The 19,896-nt window shown below is 40.4% G+C and overlaps 1 protein-coding gene and 1 long non-coding RNA gene across 6 annotated transcripts; one reads left to right on the forward strand and one right to left on the reverse strand.

Moving 5' to 3' along the window:
* The first annotated feature begins 6,024 nt into the window (after positions 1 to 6,024).
* ube3a (ubiquitin protein ligase E3A) lies at positions 6,025 to 19,520 on the forward strand. Of its 5 annotated transcripts, XM_017480119.3 has the most exons (14): positions 6,033 to 6,183; positions 7,739 to 7,807; positions 7,964 to 8,015; positions 8,122 to 8,216; positions 8,317 to 8,395; positions 9,943 to 10,256; positions 10,371 to 11,605; positions 12,075 to 12,219; positions 13,379 to 13,584; positions 14,347 to 14,511; positions 14,629 to 14,784; positions 14,873 to 14,946; positions 15,808 to 15,951; positions 16,908 to 19,520. In XM_017480119.3, coding segments are annotated over exons 5-14 (2,562 nt in total). In that variant the 5' UTR covers positions 6,033 to 6,183; positions 7,739 to 7,807; positions 7,964 to 8,015; positions 8,122 to 8,216; positions 8,317 to 8,393; the 3' UTR covers positions 17,029 to 19,520. The 5 variants fall into 5 exon arrangements, with proteins under 5 accessions (XP_017335605.1, XP_017335606.1, XP_017335608.1 ...); XM_017480118.3 differs by lacking the exon at positions 7,739 to 7,807; XM_017480120.3 differs by lacking the exons at positions 7,739 to 7,807; positions 7,964 to 8,015.
* On the reverse strand, positions 13,566 to 14,377 carry LOC128634015 (uncharacterized). Its single transcript, XR_008397194.1, has 2 exons — positions 14,311 to 14,377; positions 13,566 to 13,738 (listed from the first exon to the last, which is right to left on the reverse strand). It is a non-coding gene; the product is annotated as an uncharacterized LOC128634015 (long non-coding RNA).
* Positions 19,521 to 19,896: the final 376 nt, after the last annotated feature.

The raw sequence follows: 19,896 nt of genomic DNA on the forward strand, positions 1-19,896 counted from the left end.
GGATGTAATGTTGGGGTGGATGTAATGTCAGGGAGTGGATGTAATGTCAGGGGGTGGATGTAATGTCAGGGGGTGGATGTAATGTTGGGGTGGATGTAATGTCAGGGGGTGGATGTGATGTCAGGGGGTGGATGTGATGTCAGGGGGTGGATGTAATGTTGGGGTGGATGTAATGTTGGGGTGGATGTAATGTCAGGGGGTGGATGTGATGTCAGGGGGTGGATGTAAAGTTGAGTATGAGTGTGTGTGTGTGTGTGTGTGTGTGTGTGTGTGTGTGTGTGTGTGTGTGTGTGTGTGTGTGTATCTGTGTGGGTTGGGGTTGGTGTCAGTCCAGTCTCTGAGTATTGATTAGTCTCATGGCTTGGGGGAAGAAGCTGTTACACAGTCTGGCAGTGAGGCCTGAATGCTTCGGTACCTTTTGCCAGACGGCAGGAGGATGAAGAGTTTGTGTGGCGGTGTGTCGAATCATCATCTTTGCGGATGCAGCGGGTGGTTTCTGTGGTGGAGGGAAGAGAGACCCCGATGATCTTCTCAGCTGCTTTCACTATTCTCTGCAAGGTCTTGCATTACGAAACAGTGCAATTTCCAAACCAGGCAGTGATGCAGCTGCTCAGGATGCTTTCTTGGTTATGGAGCTGGTGTTGAGGGACAAGGTGAGGTTCTCTTGGTGCTCTTGATGATCTCCACAGAGGAGCTGTCGATGTTCAGTGGAGAGTGGTCGCTTTGTGCTCTCCTGAAGTCAACAACTATCTCTTTGGTTTTGTCCACATTCAGAGACGGGTTGTTTACTCTGCACCAGTTTGTTAGCCGCTGCACCTCATCTCAGTATGCCGACTTGTCATTCTTGCTGATGAGACACAACACAGTCGTGTCATCTGCAAACTTGATGAGTTGACTCGAGCTGTGCATTGATGCACAGTCATGAGTCAGCAGAGTGAACAGCAGTGGACTGAGCACACAGCCCTGGGGGGCCCCAGTGCTCAGCGTGGTGGTGCTGGAGATGCTGCTCCCCATCCAGACTAACTGAAGTCCAGGAAGTCCAGGATCAAATTGTAGAGGGAGGTGTTTAGTACCAGCAAGCTCAGCTTTCCAATCAGGTTAGGGGGATGGATATAGATTATGGGAATGGAAATAATGTTAGGAGTGTGTGTATATAACTTTAGGGGGTGAATTTAACATCAGGTGTGGATATAACATTAAGAGGTATCTCACTGAACCCACTGAGCCCTATCTCACTGAACAGGCTACATAGCAACTACAGTGAGGGAAAAAAGTATTCAATATAGTAATCAATTTATAACATTTTTGACGTGCGTTTTTCTGGATTTTTTTGTTGTTATTCTGTCTCTCACTGTTCAAATAAATCTACCATTAAAATTATAGACTGATCATTTCTTTGTCAGTGGGCAAACGTACAAAATCAGCAGGGGATCAAATACTTTTTTCCCTCACTGTAGTCCAGGCTCGTTATTTCTAAATTGGACTATTGCACTGTGCTACTCCCGGGCCTCCCAGTCAGCTCCATCAAACCCCTTCAGATGATTCAGAATGCAGCAGCACGCCGTGTTTTCAACCAGCCCAGAAGAACCCATGTCACACCCCTCTTTATCTACAAGACCTTGTCTGGAACAGCACCCCACTACCTCAACACGCTCCCTGAGAGGGGATAGAACACCCCCGAGTCACCTGCCCCGGTACAGAGCTGTGATCCCCTGCAGCTTTTCTCTGTGCCGGTATTCCCTGCGGTGTTGCCAGCTTTATGAATACTGGATGTGTGTGTGTGTGTGTGTGTGTGTGTGTGTGTGTGTGTGTGTGTGTGTGTGTGTGTGAACTGAGTTCTGGTCACGCTCTTCAGGCCTGCTTGTTCTGATACCCTGCTGTGAAAATCCCCCGGGACGACACTGCTGAGATAAAGCCCCAGGGCATTGTGGGAATGTTTCTCTCAGCCACAGGCTCCATCACGTCAAACCACTGCAGAAAACAAACCTCCGGGATTCTCTTGGATGCTCAGGTTCTCCTCAGAATTACTCGTTTAGTGCTGAGCAAACACACACACACACACACACACACACACACACACACACACACACACACACAAGCACACATTTCAGGCAGTTGTGTGGTTGTTTTGCGTGGTCTTCTAGTGATGAAAGAAGGTTTTTCTTTTCTTCTTGGTATATTTGAAGGCTGTTCATTTTTCTTAAACAATTCTATGATGTAAAATGTAACATGAGATTATTATAATATTTAATAACATAAATATTACATGCTGTCACTCCACCACTATTACTCTGTCTCATAACGGTGTTTATAAATAAAATAAGTGATAATGAAGAAATTCAGGTTTAAAAAATCCATGAAGGATGAAAATGTTCTCTAAATGAAGTGAGTGTGTAATTATATTTCTATTGAATAGCTGTGAGATTAACAGTTATGCTAAACTTAGCATAACTGTGCATATTTAGCATAAAAGTGACCATATATTTATTGTAAAATTTAAATTTCAACAAGAATTAAAGAACATAAAAAAATTTACAGTGTAATTTATTTAGTATTAATTAAATATGAAAGTAAGTTAGTAAAATCATCCATGTGATTAAGTTACATTTACTTTCAAATGAAAGTAGTTTTAAATAAATGTTGGATTAAATCAAATTTACTCTGACATTAAATAGCTGTGAGATTAAACGTTTCTCTAAATTTATGAAATATCCATGAGATTAACTTACTTTAATCTTTACAATATAATGACGTTAGTATTAATTGTGATATAAATACTTGACAATAAAACAATTCATTAATTGCTGTGATATTAAAAGCTAGTATAAATTATTTAATCTGGATTTAAAAATCCATGATTAAGTGTTACTATAAATTTACTGTACAATTTGATTGGATTAAGATTAAATTAACTTTGACATTAAGTAGCTGTTTTGATTAATGTTGCATTAAATTGGTATTAAATACACATAATTAAAATTAAATCTTAATTTTACTGTAAAATTCAGTATTACTTTTCAAGATTAAAAGTATTGTAAAAAAAAATGTACTGTAAAAAAAAAAAAGAGTAATAAATATTTACGAGATTTAAAATGACTCTAAATATACTGTGAAGTTCGATTAGCATAAAATAGATATGAGATTAAAATAAAACTTTAATGTTTACATTTTGGTATCAATTTGATTGAATCGGTTTAAAAATCTATTGAATTCGATTTGAAGTCTGAATTTTAATATTTCATTTTGGATTGTTTATTTTGAGGTGGGACTTCCAGGCGTTCAGCGTTGCAAAACAATAAATAAATTCTGAGATTAAGTTTCCACGTGCTGTAGCCGGGTTTGGCTCGACTGAGTCGCTCTGTCTCGCTAGACCTCATCAGGTTTGTGTGAGCGAAGTTTAATCAGCGAAACTCGTTCACCTGAGTTTAAACACCTGTCTATATTCATGATTCTGGACACACGAATGTGTTGAAGTCATATTACTGTTCTATTATCCAGTACGAAACAGACCTCTGTTCCCTCACTACAGTTGTATAGACTATACAAAACAATTTCGTGCAATTGCAATTTCGCCAATTCAAGTCGTTTTTGTTTTTTTACAAAAAAAAAGCATAAAAACTGTAAATTGCAAAAAAATAAATCAATAAAAAGCTGCAGCAAAATCAAACATTTTTGGCCGCAAGAATCACAAAAAACTCTGACATCCTGAATGGACCATTCTAACAATTATTAGCAATCCATATTTGTACAAACAATGTCGCTTTATTTGTGACTTTTTAATTCAAAGGTCAATAAGATTAACTTGTGGGTTTGTGATTGATCTGTGATTATTAACTTGAGGTAATGATATACTGTGTATATACAAATATTACTTGTGTTTTTTTATAGTAATTTTGGGAGGTTCAAAAAATACTTAGTGTAGCTACTCTGATTTTTTTGTATTACTTCTGGAGCATTAGTTTAATTATTTGTAATAACCGGTGTATATGTAAATGTATTTTTATCAGTAAAACACTTACCTTGGTTTACGATGATAAGTTTGATGACTACCTAATTTAGCCACAAGCCTGTACCATGAAGGTAGTTGAACAAACTCAGGGTTACGGGATTAGTTTTGACCCCCCAATCCAAGCAGGCTTTACTGGTACCATGATGCTGGTTATCAATTTTCTCTGTCGACTCCGGCTTTGATCCTTACGCTATGATTAGTCCATGAGATTGTGCACATAAATGCATGACGTCTGCACTGAACAGCCAATAGCATTCAACATGGAAAAAAGCAGCATGCTTCTGACTGAAAATGAGAAATTATTATGCAGATATATGAGAAATTTAAACATACACTAACAGGAAAAAGCAACACCGTCGCGGCTGCCAAAGCTCGGAAATATTGCTGGCGGACATTTGCTGTTTGTGTAAATGTGTAAGTTTACTTTTGTAGGCTCACAATGAGAATAAACAGATTGAAAACATATAACTCCAACATATTTCATGTAAATAATTTTAATATAAATGTCAATTGTTTTAATTATTTATTTTAAAGTATATATATATATATATATATATATATATATATATATATATATATATAGATAGATAGATAGATAGATAGATAGATTATTTATATATATATATATATATATATATATATATATATATATATATATATATATATATATATATATATATATATATATATATATATATAATATATAAAAATCAATTTGTGAAAACATATTTGGACAGGAATAATAATCTTTTATGTTCGGCTCAAGAAGTTAACAAAGATATGAGGTTCCATCTGCGGAAAATCCAAATCTTTCGTGCAGGTATCAGGGGATTTTGTTTATCATTGATGAACCCCGGTAAAAGCCGAGCCATTTTCATGGTACATACACGAGGGTTGGCACAAACTATACTGAAACTTACCTGACTAGCCCCCTAAACCAGCTTCATGGTTCAGGCCCCAGATCCCACTGCCACATCAAAATATTAACTCTGCATCTGTATTTTTATTTATACCACCTCCAGAAAGATATTCAGAAATGTATGACATCTGTAAATGTAAAAACGTAAAAGATTTTTACACAGCAAAGGTTCAAATCTGTGTAACATAACAGCAATTTACTGTTTTCATCAGGTTGGTCCTGCACGGGGTTTATTGAACCTCTCCAACATGGCGGACGCATGGCGTACCACTGTAGCTAGCAACAGCAGGTGGCGTTTACTGAGGTTAAACTGAATTTCGGTTTCTAATACGGATTGTGCCACCTGGTGACATGTCATGTTATTACAAAAGTCTCAGAAAACACATAAAACATTAATTACACCTTAACAAGTTGTTGAACATGTTGTAGCAAATTTGCCTGTTTAAAAAAACAAAAACAAACAAAAACAGGAATCACATCTATCACACTGCTGGATATCTATATCAAGAATTAGATAACACACTTTATTAAATGCACTTTGTATGCATTTAGGATTGAGCCCGTTATAAACATAAACAGCAGAGGCCGAATTAACCGCTTTTACTAGCTGTAACGACACGTCAATTAGTCCGCCATGTTTGAAAGGGCAATTCTGGGCCAGAGCGAGCCTATAGTCTATGGAGAGATATTCATCTGCTTGGTGCTCAATAGAATTTCACTAAAATGGTTGCTTATTTGATAGATGTCAGAACTGTCTGAATACCACATGTGAGGTAAATGTAAAATAAATATATCTATAGTTTAACATCATTTCTATTATAAACTCCTGAATAAAGTTTTGGGTAAAATTCTTAAATATCCCAATACACACATGTAAAAAAAAAAAAAAAGAAAGAAAAAATAATAATAATATTAATCGTAAAAAGTAATTCCTTGTTCTTTTGTTTGTAAATATTTTGGAGTATCAGCAATCAAATCTAATTCAGCACTGTACAGGGAACAGATGACGTTCCCCTTCCAAGATGGCTATGCATTCGACGCGTCCGGCTTCCCAGCGTCACACTTCCGGTATGAGCTTTCGCGTTGCATGCCGGGACGCGCTCGGAGTTTCGCGTTTCGTTTTTAGCTAATCAAGATGGCGGATAATATTTGGTTCACGGACTGGAGTTGAAATCGCAGGAGCGGAATTTGGGTTGCGGGAGATTGTGATGTTGAGCGGCAGGATTTATTCACCACGAACAGAGCATCTACAGAAGTAAGACTGTCAAACTGGAACCTTCTATGGTTGAATCTAAAAATCTGACGCAACGCAAAAAAAGCGTGGTGGGGTTTTTTTTTTCCTTTGGTGGGGGGGGAGGTGTTGGCTCGGCGGGCTAGCTAGCTAAGTTGGCTAATCGGTGAGGTTCTGCTAGGAATACTACGAATGGGGTTTGTAGACAAAATATAAGCTCATAAGAATAAGTAAATAAAGAACGATTGCGCGAAAATTCTATCTAATTGCGTGACTCGAAAGCGCAGAGGTTGCTTTTAGCTAACACTTGATATGCTAGCTAGTTAGCTAGTTGTTTGCTAACTAGCTGAATCGGCGCTGGTTGTTTTTCGGTTTAAACGCGCTGACAGCTGCAGCCCGGTGTCCCTCTGCCCCTGTGACTCTGTCCTGCTTTCTGAGGACCAAATTCAGGATTCATATTTACTCCTCCTGCTCGTTCTTTGGAGATTTTGCGCCTCTGCGGTTGTTGAGGTGTTTGTGCACAGTCATACCCCCGTGTCCTCCATGGGAATCAGCTTACAGCCTTCACACACACTTCTCCATTGCGACACCGAGTGTGTGTTGTGTTTCTACACACACCTTGTGTTATTGCGTCTCCTCCTTTTAACCTGTAACACACGCTCCCTGTCAGTGGAGTGCAAAAGTTTTCGCACCCTCATCACACGATCATTTGCTTTTGTGTCAAAAGAAATTAATGCATGCTTTTAAAAAAAGGGCACAATGTGACGTCACGTCCTAATTTGCATATTCAGAAAATTGTCATAATTAGCGAAGGAAGATTTTTTTTTTTCTGTCAACACATACACACACAAACTTTATTGTTTTCCCCGGAGTGTGTTATTCCTCTTACACCACTGCAGTTTGACCTAAAACTTTAATAATTTTATTAAAGTACGACACGTCGATTTTTTTTATTTTTTTTTTTTTTTTTTTTTTTTTTTAAATCAGGTTTTTTTTTTTTTTTTTTTTTACACGTTTCTAGTTACGTATAATGCTCTGCGAAACATGTTAGTTCCTGTTCTCGCTTACGTTACAGCAGACGACAAAGCAGAAACGCGGCTTGTCGAGTTACAGAATAACTGCAAAAGAGAAGAAGAAAGCTTAAACCCCTTTGTCCTGAACATGTCAGAAAACTTAGTTACGTTTTAACTGCGATTGGAGACTCCTTCCGTAAATATTCAACAAACATCTCCTTAAAGCGCAAGTCCCTGTAAATGAGCTGTTACTATAGAAACGGTAACATATTAGAACGAGCGCGTTGCTATCAGCGCTGCTGTTACGGAAAACTAATCGACAGCTTCTGACCAGTCAGAGCGACGCTGTGTCTTCGTTTCCCGTCTTCGGTTGATTGAAACGTTTATAAACACGCAGGAACATAAACACTGTACTGACGCAGTGTTTGCGTGTTCTGTTTGGAATCTTGGGAGTCTATAACGAAAATAAAAAAGGGCGCGGAACAAAAAAAGCGAGGTTTTTTGTATTTCGCTGTAGTGGAATAGCGTTTTGAATCCTGCGTTCTCCACTCACGATTGTATCGCAGATCTTCACTCCCAGATGCCACTGAGATGTTTCGAGCCTCGAGGGCAGTGGTAGCTCAGTGAGTGATCATGTGAGTTCAAATCCCAGCTTCCCCTGCTGGAGCAAGACCCTTAACTGCTCAGTTTAACGTAAAATGTAATGTTCTTTAACTTCTGTAAGTCGTTCTGGATCTTGAACAAAGAGTTGTGGATGAGATGTAAAATAGTGATACCTTTGACTCTTTCAGGCAAGGGGTGGGGGTGCTAACTTTCGCACACACGTGTACTACACTTTAGCTCGTAAGTATGTTGGAAATGCTTCTTAAACATTAAGGATTGCTTCGCTGATTCATTTAAATGTCTGGCGAATACCTGCTGTGTTTTTATCTGTTGTTGCTGTTCGTAGGGATCAGAGGATCGGTCGCTTGTAGATCGGAATCCTCGATTATTGGCGCGAACTTTCGATCGGTGAAACATGAAAACATGAGCCATCCGTACGAAGTACTTACTGTTCTACGCTTCGTTGTACTCCAAGTGCAACTTCAGAATGAAAAGCTGTGTGGTTTGGCTCAGAGCTAACTCAACCTCTCATCGTCAACAGGATTGTTTCCTGACCACGTTTTGTTCTCTCTAGAGTTCAGAGAAGGAGTCCAGCTTTGGAAACTTTAAGCAAGTCTAATGTAAGTATCTGCTGTCACCCTTTTCACTTTATTTCAACTTTATTGTACAGGCAAAATTGGATATGCGTGGCATGTTGAACGGTATTTTACCTGTCAATTAGGGCTGCAACTAACCGTTATTGTCGTGATCGATTAATCGGCCGATTATTCTTTCAATTAAAAAAATTCTATACCGTTGGTTTAAATAATCAAATCTCACTTTCACTGCACCTTACAGTTTCTGTTACTCACTGCCTTTAGACGTATTGTTTTACTGTTTACTTTGATCGTAGTGTTTTAATCAGACGTTTCAGATGCTACACTGTTTGTCACCGCGTCCACACCGTTTGTCACCGTGTCCACACCGTTTGTCACCGCGTCCACACCGTTTGTCACCGCGTCCACACCGTTTGTCACCGCGTCTACACTGCGAGTGATGTTTAACACGTCCTCATTACAGATAGATCACTTACGGATCACTCCTGTTATAATAAACGATGGAATTTACACTGCAAGTGTGCAGATACAGCATGTAATGATGATAAACGTGAATTAAACTATAAACCTTTTAAGCAACTCACACCAGTTTCCCCAACCCCCTGCACACAGTGGAGCATTTTATAAACATCAGTTTGTGCTCGAGCATCACTGTCGTGCTTCCGTACTGCGCGAGGTCCGCTTTGTAAAGTTTACAGGTTACAGTCTTCTTCACAGTGTTTAATATAAAATGCACCCCTGCCTTAGAGGATGTGGAGGTCGCACACTTTTTTCCTCAGTCGCGTGACACTGAGGTCATGTTGGGTATAAAAGGTAACGTTGATATAAACAGTAAACTGAAGAAATTGATTTTCGCTGACTCTGGGTATCGGCTAAAGATAACGGTGTTGCTTTAGGTGCGTTTAACGTCACGTGCCATCGACCGGGAAACGGTTTATACTTCCGGTTAGTAAAAAAAAGCTAATGTTCCATTTGAGACTATATTACCTTTCTAAACCTCATACACTAGATGGTATGGTACATAGTGCACGGTGCAAGTGTACAGTACGTCATTTGGGACACAATTTTGGTCTGTACGCTCCAATGCATGTTTTCATAACAGAAGTAACGCAGTGAGTAAACATGCCCCATTCCACACACAGACCAACTAATTGATAGAGATTCGTTGACAACAATTTTCATAATCGATTATTATTGGTTTTATTGAATAGTTGTTGCAGCTCTACTGTCAGTAAGATACTGCCTGTCTTTCTACATGGCATCAGGTGTAAATAAATAAGGCATGCAGCCAGATTGCAGCTAGCATGAAACAGTTCTTGCAAAAGCTATGTTGCATGCATGTTGGCACATAAAAGAGCGTCTCTTATGGTAATCATCCTCTTAATAAAACATAAAGCTTTGGTTGTGAACTCAGTGCTTAAGCTTTTCTGGTCCTCGATCATCTCTGTGGTCCTGGATTGATGTACAGCCTGAACATTTTGATTGCACAAGAAGGGGTCTCACTCACTGTACAGACTGTCAGATTCGAACCGTACTAATCCATCGCTGTCCGGTTTGAATGTGTGCTACAGGAAGCGAGCGGCTGCAAAACATCTAATTGAGCGCTACTACCACCAGTTAACCGAGGGCTGTGGAAATGAGGCCTGCACGAATGAGGCTTGTGGCTCCTCCCCAGGTTTCCGGCGCATGGATAACAATGCAGCGGCCATCAAGGCCCTGGAGCTGTATAAGAATAACGCCAAACTGTGTGATCCCCATCCCTCCAAGAAAGGTGCCAGCTCGGCTTTCCCGGAGAACAGTGCCAAAGGAGCTCTCAACTTTTCAGCTTGCAGCAACGGGAAGATGAACCACAAGGACCTGCCTCCCACCAGGGAAGATTTTAGAGGTAAGCGTAGGCCCTTGATTTGTTTTTGTTTTTGTTTTTGTTTTATCATGGTTGTCATGTTTTTCTTTGTTGTTGTTGTGTTTTGTTTTTTTTGGTTTTTTTTGAACATTTCAGATTTGAATTACTTGACGGAGGAGAAGGTTTATGAAATTCTGTCTGTCTGTGATGAGACGGAAGACTACTCCCCTTTGATCCGTGTTATCGGGAGGGTGTTCTCAAACGCCGAGAGCTTGGTGCAGAGCTTCCGCAAAGCCAAGCAGCACACCAAGGAGGAGCTGAAGTCACTGCAGGCCAAAGACGAGGACAAGGATGAAGACGAGAAAGAGGCCGCCTCGGCTTGCGCCGCAGCTGCTATGGAAGTGGACCCGGATGCGGCATCCTCGAGCGAAGGAGCTTCCGACGTCAACGTCCGGAAGCCTGTGGAGGTGTCGGTGGACATTGAGGCGGTGCGAAGAGTTTACGACAGGCTGCTGTCCAATGAGAAGGTGGAGGCAGCCTTCCTGAACGCGCTGGTGTACCTGTCGCCCAATGTGGAGTGCGACCTTACCTACCACAACGCCTACGCCGCCGATCCCGACTACCTCAACGTGTTTATCATCGTGATGGAGAACAGCAACCTGCATAGCCCCGAGTACCTGGAAATGGCACTACCGCAGTTCTGCAAGGCCATGAGCAAGCTGCCCCTTCCTGCTCTAGCCAAGCTGGCACGACTGTGGGCACAGCACGGTGCGGAACACATCCGGCGTCTACTCGAGACCTTCCAGCAGCTCATCACATACACCGTGATCAGCAATGAGTTCAACGGCGACAACCTTGTCAACGAGGATGACGGCGTTGTGGCGGCCACCAAGTGCCTCAAGGTGGTCTACTACGCCAACATCCTGGGGGGCGACCTGGACATTGGGCACAGCGAAGACGAAGACGACGAGCCCATAGCAGAATCGAGTGAGCTCACGCTTCAGGAGCTGTTGGGTGAGGAGCGCCGCGCCAAGAAAGGCCCCCGTGTGGACCCGCTCGAAACTGAGCTTGGCGTACGCGTCTCAGACTGCCGCAGCCCCCTTGTCCCTTTTGACGAGTTCATCAACGAGCCTCTCAACGACGTGCTGGAAATGGACAAAGACTACACTTTCTTCAAGGTGGAGACAGAGAGCAAGTTCTCCTTCATGACCTGCCCGTTTATCCTGAACGCCGTCACCAAGAACCTTGGCCTCTACTACGACAACCGCATCCGCATGTACAGTGAGCGCAGGATCACCGCGCTCTACAGCCTGGTGCAGGGACAACAGCTCAACCCCTACCTGCGTCTCAAAGTGCGTAGAGACCACGTCATCGACGACGCGCTCGTCAGGGTGAGTCCTCAACATGCTAGCTACAGTGCCCTCCACTAATCTTGGCACCCTTGGTAAATGAGTTTTAACCTCTAGATTTTTGTTTAAAAAAAATCACATAAATAGTCTGCGCTCATGGATATCAAACAATTGCAATTGTTCAAACATGACTTCCTGTTTCGCAGGGGTATAAATATGAGGTAACACATAGGCCAAATTCCATTAGTCATTCATAACAATGGGTAAGACCAAAGAATATAGCTGTGATGTGCTGTAAAATGTTGTTGAGCTTCACACAATGGGAAGTGGATATAAGAAAACAGCATGGCAAGTTTTCACAGCTTTCTTTACCCATATTTACCAAGGGTGCCATTATTAGTGGAGGACACTGTAGTTAGTGTTTTACACCAACCTATTAATAAAATCTTTAAATACATAGAGACAATACATTTAAATACATTGAGATATTTGTGCTCGTGTGTGATGTCAGCTGGAGATGATCGCCATGGAGAACCCGGCCGATCTGAAGAAACAGCTGTATGTGGAGTTTGAAGGAGAACAGGGCGTTGATGAAGGAGGGGTCTCCAAAGAGTTTTTTCAGCTCGTAGTAGAAGAGATCTTCAATCCAGATATAGGTACTCAACTAAGACCGTTTTTCTCAAAATCTGTCTGTGGGGTATTTCACGGATGCATGCGCCAAAATTCAGGCAAGCGGAGGCAACAGTTTACAGTAACCGCTTTAAAAGTCCTTTTTTTAAACACTGTAATTCCTTTTAGGATTGTGTAGGTTTAGTAGCTGCTTTTAATGCTGAACTGCTTTGTGAATTACTCCTGAATTTAAAAAAAACAAAGAGTCGATATTATTTAGTACTAAATTTGTTGTTAAAATGAACACGAATTTATGTTTTTAAAGTTGGAAAAAAATGAGTATAAAATCCAAAAATGAAGCATTTCTCCCATTAGGAGATGCTTTTAGTGTTAAAATTGTTGAGAGATTACTCTTGGACTGGAAAGGTCAAGTCTTAAAATAATGTAAAGAACAGTTAAAAAACAAAAAAGAAAAACATTAACTGCTACTTCTAAACTTATAAATTTGCTAGTTATGAGCTACTTTGCATGCTAAAATACTTTTTAAATAAGTCTTAGCCTTAAAAAAAAAAAAAACCTCAAATTCTTAAAATTAGGGGGGAAAATGATCAATCTGGCAGATAAAAGCTATTTTTATTGTTCAAATTATGCTTTAAAAAACCCCACCCTTTTTATTGTTAATAGAATTACTCTTAAACTTAAAAAATGTCAAATTCAGGGGAAAAAACAATTGCAAATATTCTTCTAAATTTGTTAGAAATACTTCTAAATTTGCTACTTTTAGTGCTAATATGCACATGTATTGAGAGTGCTAAAATTAGGATAAAAACACATTTGCATGTTAGAATCTAGAATCGTAAAAAGTTACCAGTTTTTCTTCTGTTCGTAGTTAAATATATATCTATTTATTTTTAATCTAAAAATAATAAGTATCATCAAACAGTTTTTGTCTTAAATGCTACACAGATTTGCTGGAAGTTAAAACGAAGCAAATACGGTGATGCGTATGGAGAATTGTAGATACGCCTTTGAGAATCGTGATACGATGTTTGTTATATCGTCCACTCTTAGCTAGATGGCTTCCTGTTTACGTTTACATTTCTGCCTGTCGGTACAGTTCTAAGCATATGTTCGTCCATGAGGTTCTCGTGTGCGTGTTAGTGATGTCGTCGTACCTCATGCGTGTTCTGTCCGTGTTCTCTGCAGGCATGTTCACTTACGACGAAAGCACAAAGCTCTTCTGGTTTAACCCCTCGTCGTTGGAGAACGAAGGCCAGTTCACGTTGATCGGGATTGTCCTGGGCCTAGCCATCTACAACAACTGCATTCTGGACGTGCACTTCCCCATGGTGGTGTACAGGAAGCTCATGGGGAAGAAAGGAACTTTCCGAGACCTCGCAGATTCTCATCCGGTAACACTGACTCGGCCGTTTCTCTTCTGTTCTTCTCTTTTAAATGACATGAAACGGGGATCCAGTGTGGCTAGACATAACAGCCAGGCGATATTTTTACTAGCCAAATCTCAAAAGTACACGTTATACAATCAGGATCCATAATTCAGCAGTGCTGTGAGATGAAAAATACAAACGTTGAATAACTGTATAAATTGTACAGGTAAACAATTTAAAAGTAAAAAAGCTATTGTAAAATAATATACTGTTTTTTTGGGGGGTTTTTTGTGTAATTTTCAAGCAATTCCTAAACAATCTCTATACTTTTACCCTCAAAAACCAAAACAAAACCCGGCTCTATGAATATGAATTACACACAGTTAGAAAACGAATTACACAAATTAGAAAACGCCCCCCACATACTTTCGAAATCGCAGCTAACTAGCCAGCTATTTTATTTCCGCGAGTGGAGTTTCGGTTTTGAGTTTCAGACTTCCGTTCATTGCTGACATCAGTTAAGTCAGCCAGGTACTACATCATCATCATCGTTTTACAAAATTTACATATCAGTCTTGATTGGTTTATGCCTGTTTTGTGACATCACAAGCTGAGCTCATAGAAATACTGAGAGCTCAAAGAAGCTCAAGCACCATGGTTTTGTTTTGGCGGAGTATTTTTTTATTTTTTTTTATTATACATTATTAAAACATTTAAAATGTTTTATGTAAGAAAATCACATCAGCGTACTCTGGATGATTCTCAGCGTGCTTCTGCTTTGGTCAGATTCTACATCAGAGTCTGAAGGAACTGCAGGAGTATGAAGGCAACGTGGAGGACGACATGATGATAACCTTCCAGATCTCCCAGACGGACCTGTTCGGGAACCCTCTCATGTACGACCTCAGGGAAGGGGGAGACAAAATCCCGGTCACTAACGATAACAGGAAGGTTCGTTGTTCGCATTTTTTGCAAAGGGTGGAGGGAAAATACGAGTTTAAATTGACCAGTAGTACGTTTTTTCTTAACTGTGTCTGTGTGTGTGTGTGTGTGTGTGTGTGTGTGCAGGAATTTGTAGAACTTTATGCTGAATACATGCTGAACAAAAGTGTGGAGAAACAGTTCAAGGCCTTCAGAAGAGGCTTCCACATGGTCACTAACGAGTCTCCACTGAAGTATCTGTTCCGGCCGGAGGAAATCGAGCTGCTGATATGCGGCAGCAGAGTACGTGAGCGCCGTACAGGGTTACAGTCATGTGATCTCACTCGCGCCGTGCTTGGATAACACCCCTGTGTCTGTTGTTCACTTCCAGAATCTTGACTTTCAAGCTCTTGAAGAGACGACGGAATACGACGGCGGTTACAGCAAAGACTGTCGCATTATTAAGTACGTCAAAGACGCATCGTATCACCGGGCTCCCCGGTGTATCCCAGGGGTTCATTTAGTTCGTTTGTGCACACAAGATACGATCGTTTAAATGCAAAATGACATGATGTGCTGGATCAAGTGCTATTCTATTCACTGCTGAATAGTGAGTACGCAAGCCATTTTATTACGTTAAATCAGCGATTAATGTCATCGTTACAACTAGGATTGTTCATGCAGCAATATATCGACTGCATACTAGAGTCCTATTCGATTTATTTTGACGCTACACTCTTTGTGTGCAGTCGGTATTCTTTTCTATCCATGATTTTCATTTATTTATTTATTTATTTTTATATTTATTATTATTTTCAGTTTAGAGCCGAGTGTTTGTGTTGAAAGGCTAATGAAAACCCCCCTCAAGAAACATCTGACATCCTCAGAGCCGTGAATGAAGAGTGCAGATAATCCGCTTAAAGCAGCTGCGTAACCCGACTCTGAATGCGAGGAACTTTCCCCGTGTAATTATTTACAGTGCTATTGAACTTAAAGGTGCACCAAGTAAGATTGAGTCTCTCAGCAGTTAAGTAGGTGGATTTGACGCTAAATGCTTTATTTTTAACTTCTTGAGCCCTCCCCACATTCCCACCCTTGTTCATGAAGCTCCGCCCCCAGGATGTATGGTGGCCTGTTCAGTATGACTGAATGCCACAGAGTTAAACTGTAGAACTGCTAAGTTTGTGATATAACGCACCAGTTGTGGTGGTGATTGAAATATTTCTTGTACCTCTAACTGATACCTTTTACTATAAAAGGCTGATGGACGTCTCTCGGTTATACGCTGATGGTATTTAATGTCGACGTGGTTGTAATTGACCGCAGGTACTTCTGGGAGACGGTGCACTCGTTCGAACAAGAGCAGAAAAGGCTATTTCTGCAGTTCACCACAGGCACAGACAGAGCGCCAGTGGGAGGCCTGGGCAAACTGAAGATGATCATCGCCAAAAACGGGCCAGACTCGGACAGGTAAAGATAGCACCTAGCACAGCGTTACTCTACTCGATTTGTACATGCTCTCTGAGAAATGGTGGTTTTCAGCAAAAGGAGGAGGAGGAAAGTGAGTGGTGTGAACAGGGAAATGAGATTCTAAGAAACTAAGCATTGTGGTGATTACTGATGGGAATGATGGACAGTGCTTCACCTCTTTTTTTTCTGCAAAACATTATCCATTATAAAAAAAAAAAAAGTGGAAGCATTTTATGTCGACCAATTGATGCATTTTGCCAATTAATCGGCACAGATAACCGATTTCTTGAACTAGTTTTTCCTGGTTGCGTACAGTAGGAGAGCGGCCTCTAGAGGCAAAATAGAAACTAAAAACTAATTTGAAGTGTATTTATTTATTTATATTCATTTTGGACTTCTAGTTTTATATTTGTTATTCGGAGCATTACTTTTTGGTTCAGGTTGGATGTTTATCTTTTATTTACTTTAATATTTATTAATAGTTAATATGAATGAATATTTATTTCCTTTTAAAAAGTACAGTACATTTTCATGGTACAGCCAGTACTCTTTAATTTTGTAATAAAGTTCAGCAACATTTTACCTCGAGTGTTAGTTTTCAAAATAGATACTGAATGAAAACACATGAGGTGATTAATCGCTTATCGGCAGGTCCGGTATCGGTAACATCCACTATCGCTCCACCTCTAGTGTTCACTCCATTTTTGTTATGCTGTCTCTACTTTGAGTGTGAGTGCTCTCTGATTGGTCAGTATGTGGTCTGATGGACATCTTATTGGTTCTTTTGTTTCTTCTTCCTCATTATGATTATTATTATTATTATTACCACAGATTTTTTTGTTGTTGTTTTAGTTTTTACTGCTTTGAGAAAAGGCCTTGAGGAAAATGTGATGCTTGGATGAAAGTGTTTCACCGATATTCTTTGTTTGTTGGTGTGTTTTTGTAAAATCCCTCAGGTTACCGACGTCTCACACCTGCTTTAACGTGCTGCTCCTGCCTGAATACTCCACCAAGGAGAAACTTAGAGAGAGACTCCTCAAAGCCATCACTTATGCCAAAGGCTTCGGCATGCTCTGAGGTGCGAGGAGGAAAACAGCGGCAGAAAAGAAAAAACAACAAACAAACAAGCGGAACTTTTTTCACCTGTTCGTAAAAGGTGAAATCGACAACACCAACAATATCAAGTTTTCAGTGTAAGGATGTGAAATGGGCTAAAACGGGGAAGTTGTGGTGACCGAGTGCCTGTGCCTAACTAAAGTAGATAAAACCACACTGGACTATTTTCTCTCTCTCTCTCTCTCTCTCTCTCTCTCTCTCTCTCTCTCTCTGCTCCTCTCATGTAAGTGTTAATTTTCCCTTTGTTTTTGTTTTTTGTATGCACTGAAATATAGCACTATTTATTTTAAGGGATTTCATTTGTCCAGCGCACTTGTTCAAGGTTAAAGACCTTCAGGACTCATCATTGCATACGTAAAACCCTAAAGAAATCTGAAACCGAACAAAGGGGTGAGGAGGAGGAAGAGAAGGAGGACTGATAATCGGTGGTTATCGTTGTAACTATATGGTTGAACTGTGAAAGTGCACTTAATTAATATTCAGAATGTCTGTCCGCGTTTTTTGTGTCATCTCGGCCACTCGTCACAGTTCGTAGGTCTTCCCAGGTCAGTCCCGTGTGCCAGCTATGGTTTTTTTTTTTCTTTTTTCTTCTTCTTTTTTTTAAAATAGAGGTACAAAGCGAGTTCCGGTTTCCAGAACCTTCTCAGCAGGTATTTATTGAGGAACAGCACGTCGGCGAGGATGTGCTGCTTGCTTATGACCAGTGTTCTGTATTTAGCTGCAGAGTCTGGGGTCTTGCTTCGGTGTGATGGACACGTAACAAAAGAGAAAGCAAAATATTTTTCATTTTAATGTCAGGATCTCTTTTTCAGACTTTTTAAACTAACAAGATAATGAAATTCCAACCTCTCGCATCATTCTTAGTAGCTTCGGTCTGTCTGTACGTTAACGATACGAATGATTTAACAGGTTTTGGCACAAACTGTCTCATCGTCATGACGTGCCAAACATCAGGTTACAGCAGGATACCTATCAGGTTAGAGCTGGAGATCCACTTTAGTGACGCCCCGGACCCAGAAATAATAATAATTTACAAAAAAAAAAGTGTTCTTTGCTGTCATTTTTAGGTTTTTTTTTTTTTTTTTTTCCTCCATCTTCCTCCAAAAAAAGCTATGAAAAAGGTGTTTGTGGTTTGTTCCACTGCTGACGGCGCTCACGTTAAAGAACTTGATATTAAGTATGAAAGCATTTAATGGATTGTTTCAAGTTATTCTTAAATAAATTTAAAAAAAACTGGAAAAATTGTGTGAGAGATGGTTAATACGAGTCCACAGTTCTTGTCATTTATTTCAGCGAGAACGTGACGACTACACACATCTCGCTTGTACACGGACAGGTTTGCGTATGGACCAGTGGGACAGCTTCGGGAGAGCGACAGACGGTTGTTCATTTTCTACGTACAGGCGTGGCAGAACTGCGTTTTCACCAGCAGTGACTACGTTTACATGGACGGCAATAATGTAATTATAGACCTTATTCTGAATAAGACAATATTCTGATTAAGGTGTTTACGTGAGTCGCTTTTAGAATACTCCTTTCATGTTCCCGTTTTACATGTTACAGAACGTAGATCGATTAACGTCACACATCACCGCACCACGCCGTCCGACGTTCCCGCCAGAATTTCACGTATCGACGTACAGTCGGTCTTCGTTATGGGACCGTATACAGTTTTGGGTGTTTTTAGTTTTAATTTTACGAAAGCTTCAAGTGCGGTTAATTATCAGTCATGCTGTACGTGCTAATAGAAGACTGATTGAATCCGTGGGCTGCGTCCCAAACCGCGTACTTACCGTCTATATAGTAGCTGAAATACGTGTGTTGTTGTGGTTTTGGACAGGCCACGCCCACAAGCAAAAAAACTACCTTGCGACGTGTCGACGGAGAGATACTCCAGTGCTGAGAAAGCCTGTATAGCTAACTACAAGAAGTTTTTCTGTCAGTGTGAGAAGTTTCTGACAGATGCCTGGCAGCCAAGATCAGGAATCTGAGGATACAGTGGGCACTGAATCACCTGTGGAAGCTCGTTTTCGCCACAGAGTAAAAATAGTAATAAAAAGTTAATTGCGACTTTATATATCTTTTTTTTTTTCCTTTCACTCTTGCAATTTAAATGTTCACTCGGCACAGTACCTGAAAGGTGATTAATCTCAGCTAATGAGCGCGTGCTAGCGTCTGGTTTTACTTGTCTTGACTAAGTGATGTGGTGTTCTTGCTGTATATCACCTATTTATAGGGAATGATTGATGCCTTGTCGGTGCATACTTTTGTAACTCGTTCAATGTCGAGTGGATGCCTTAATTGCGAGGGGGAAAATGTCCTAATTGTGAGGTGTAAACTCATAATTGCGAGTAATAAAGTCAATTCTGTGTGATGCTAACTCAGAATTGCGAGATAAAGTCTCAATTCCCCTTTAAAATTGTTTTTTTGTTGTTGTTGTTTTTTTTTTTTTTTTTAAATAAATTCTCTGTGGTGGAAATGGCCTTCCATAGCCACCCAAACTGGACAGATGACTGAAAAGATCTTGATTTTTTTTTTTTCTGAGACGTGCTTATGATCAGAATCAGCATCTTGAATCCATGGACGATGCCTGGTGTGAAACGTTCAGGGTGGGGATGGGGTTGGGGTTGGGGGTGTAATGGTGTGGGGAATGTTTTCTTGGGGCACCATCATACCAATTGTTCAAAATCAGTTTGAGCCTTTCTGAGTATTGGTGACCACGGTCATCCCTTTATACTCACAGTGTACACATCGTACAGAAACTTCCAGCATGATAATGCGGCATGTCACGGAGTCATCTCAAACTGCTTCCACAAACATGATTCAGAG

Source organism: Ictalurus punctatus, chromosome 11, assembly GCF_001660625.3.
Source record: "Ictalurus punctatus breed USDA103 chromosome 11, Coco_2.0, whole genome shotgun sequence".
NCBI classification, from domain to species: domain Eukaryota; kingdom Metazoa; phylum Chordata; class Actinopteri; order Siluriformes; family Ictaluridae; genus Ictalurus; species Ictalurus punctatus.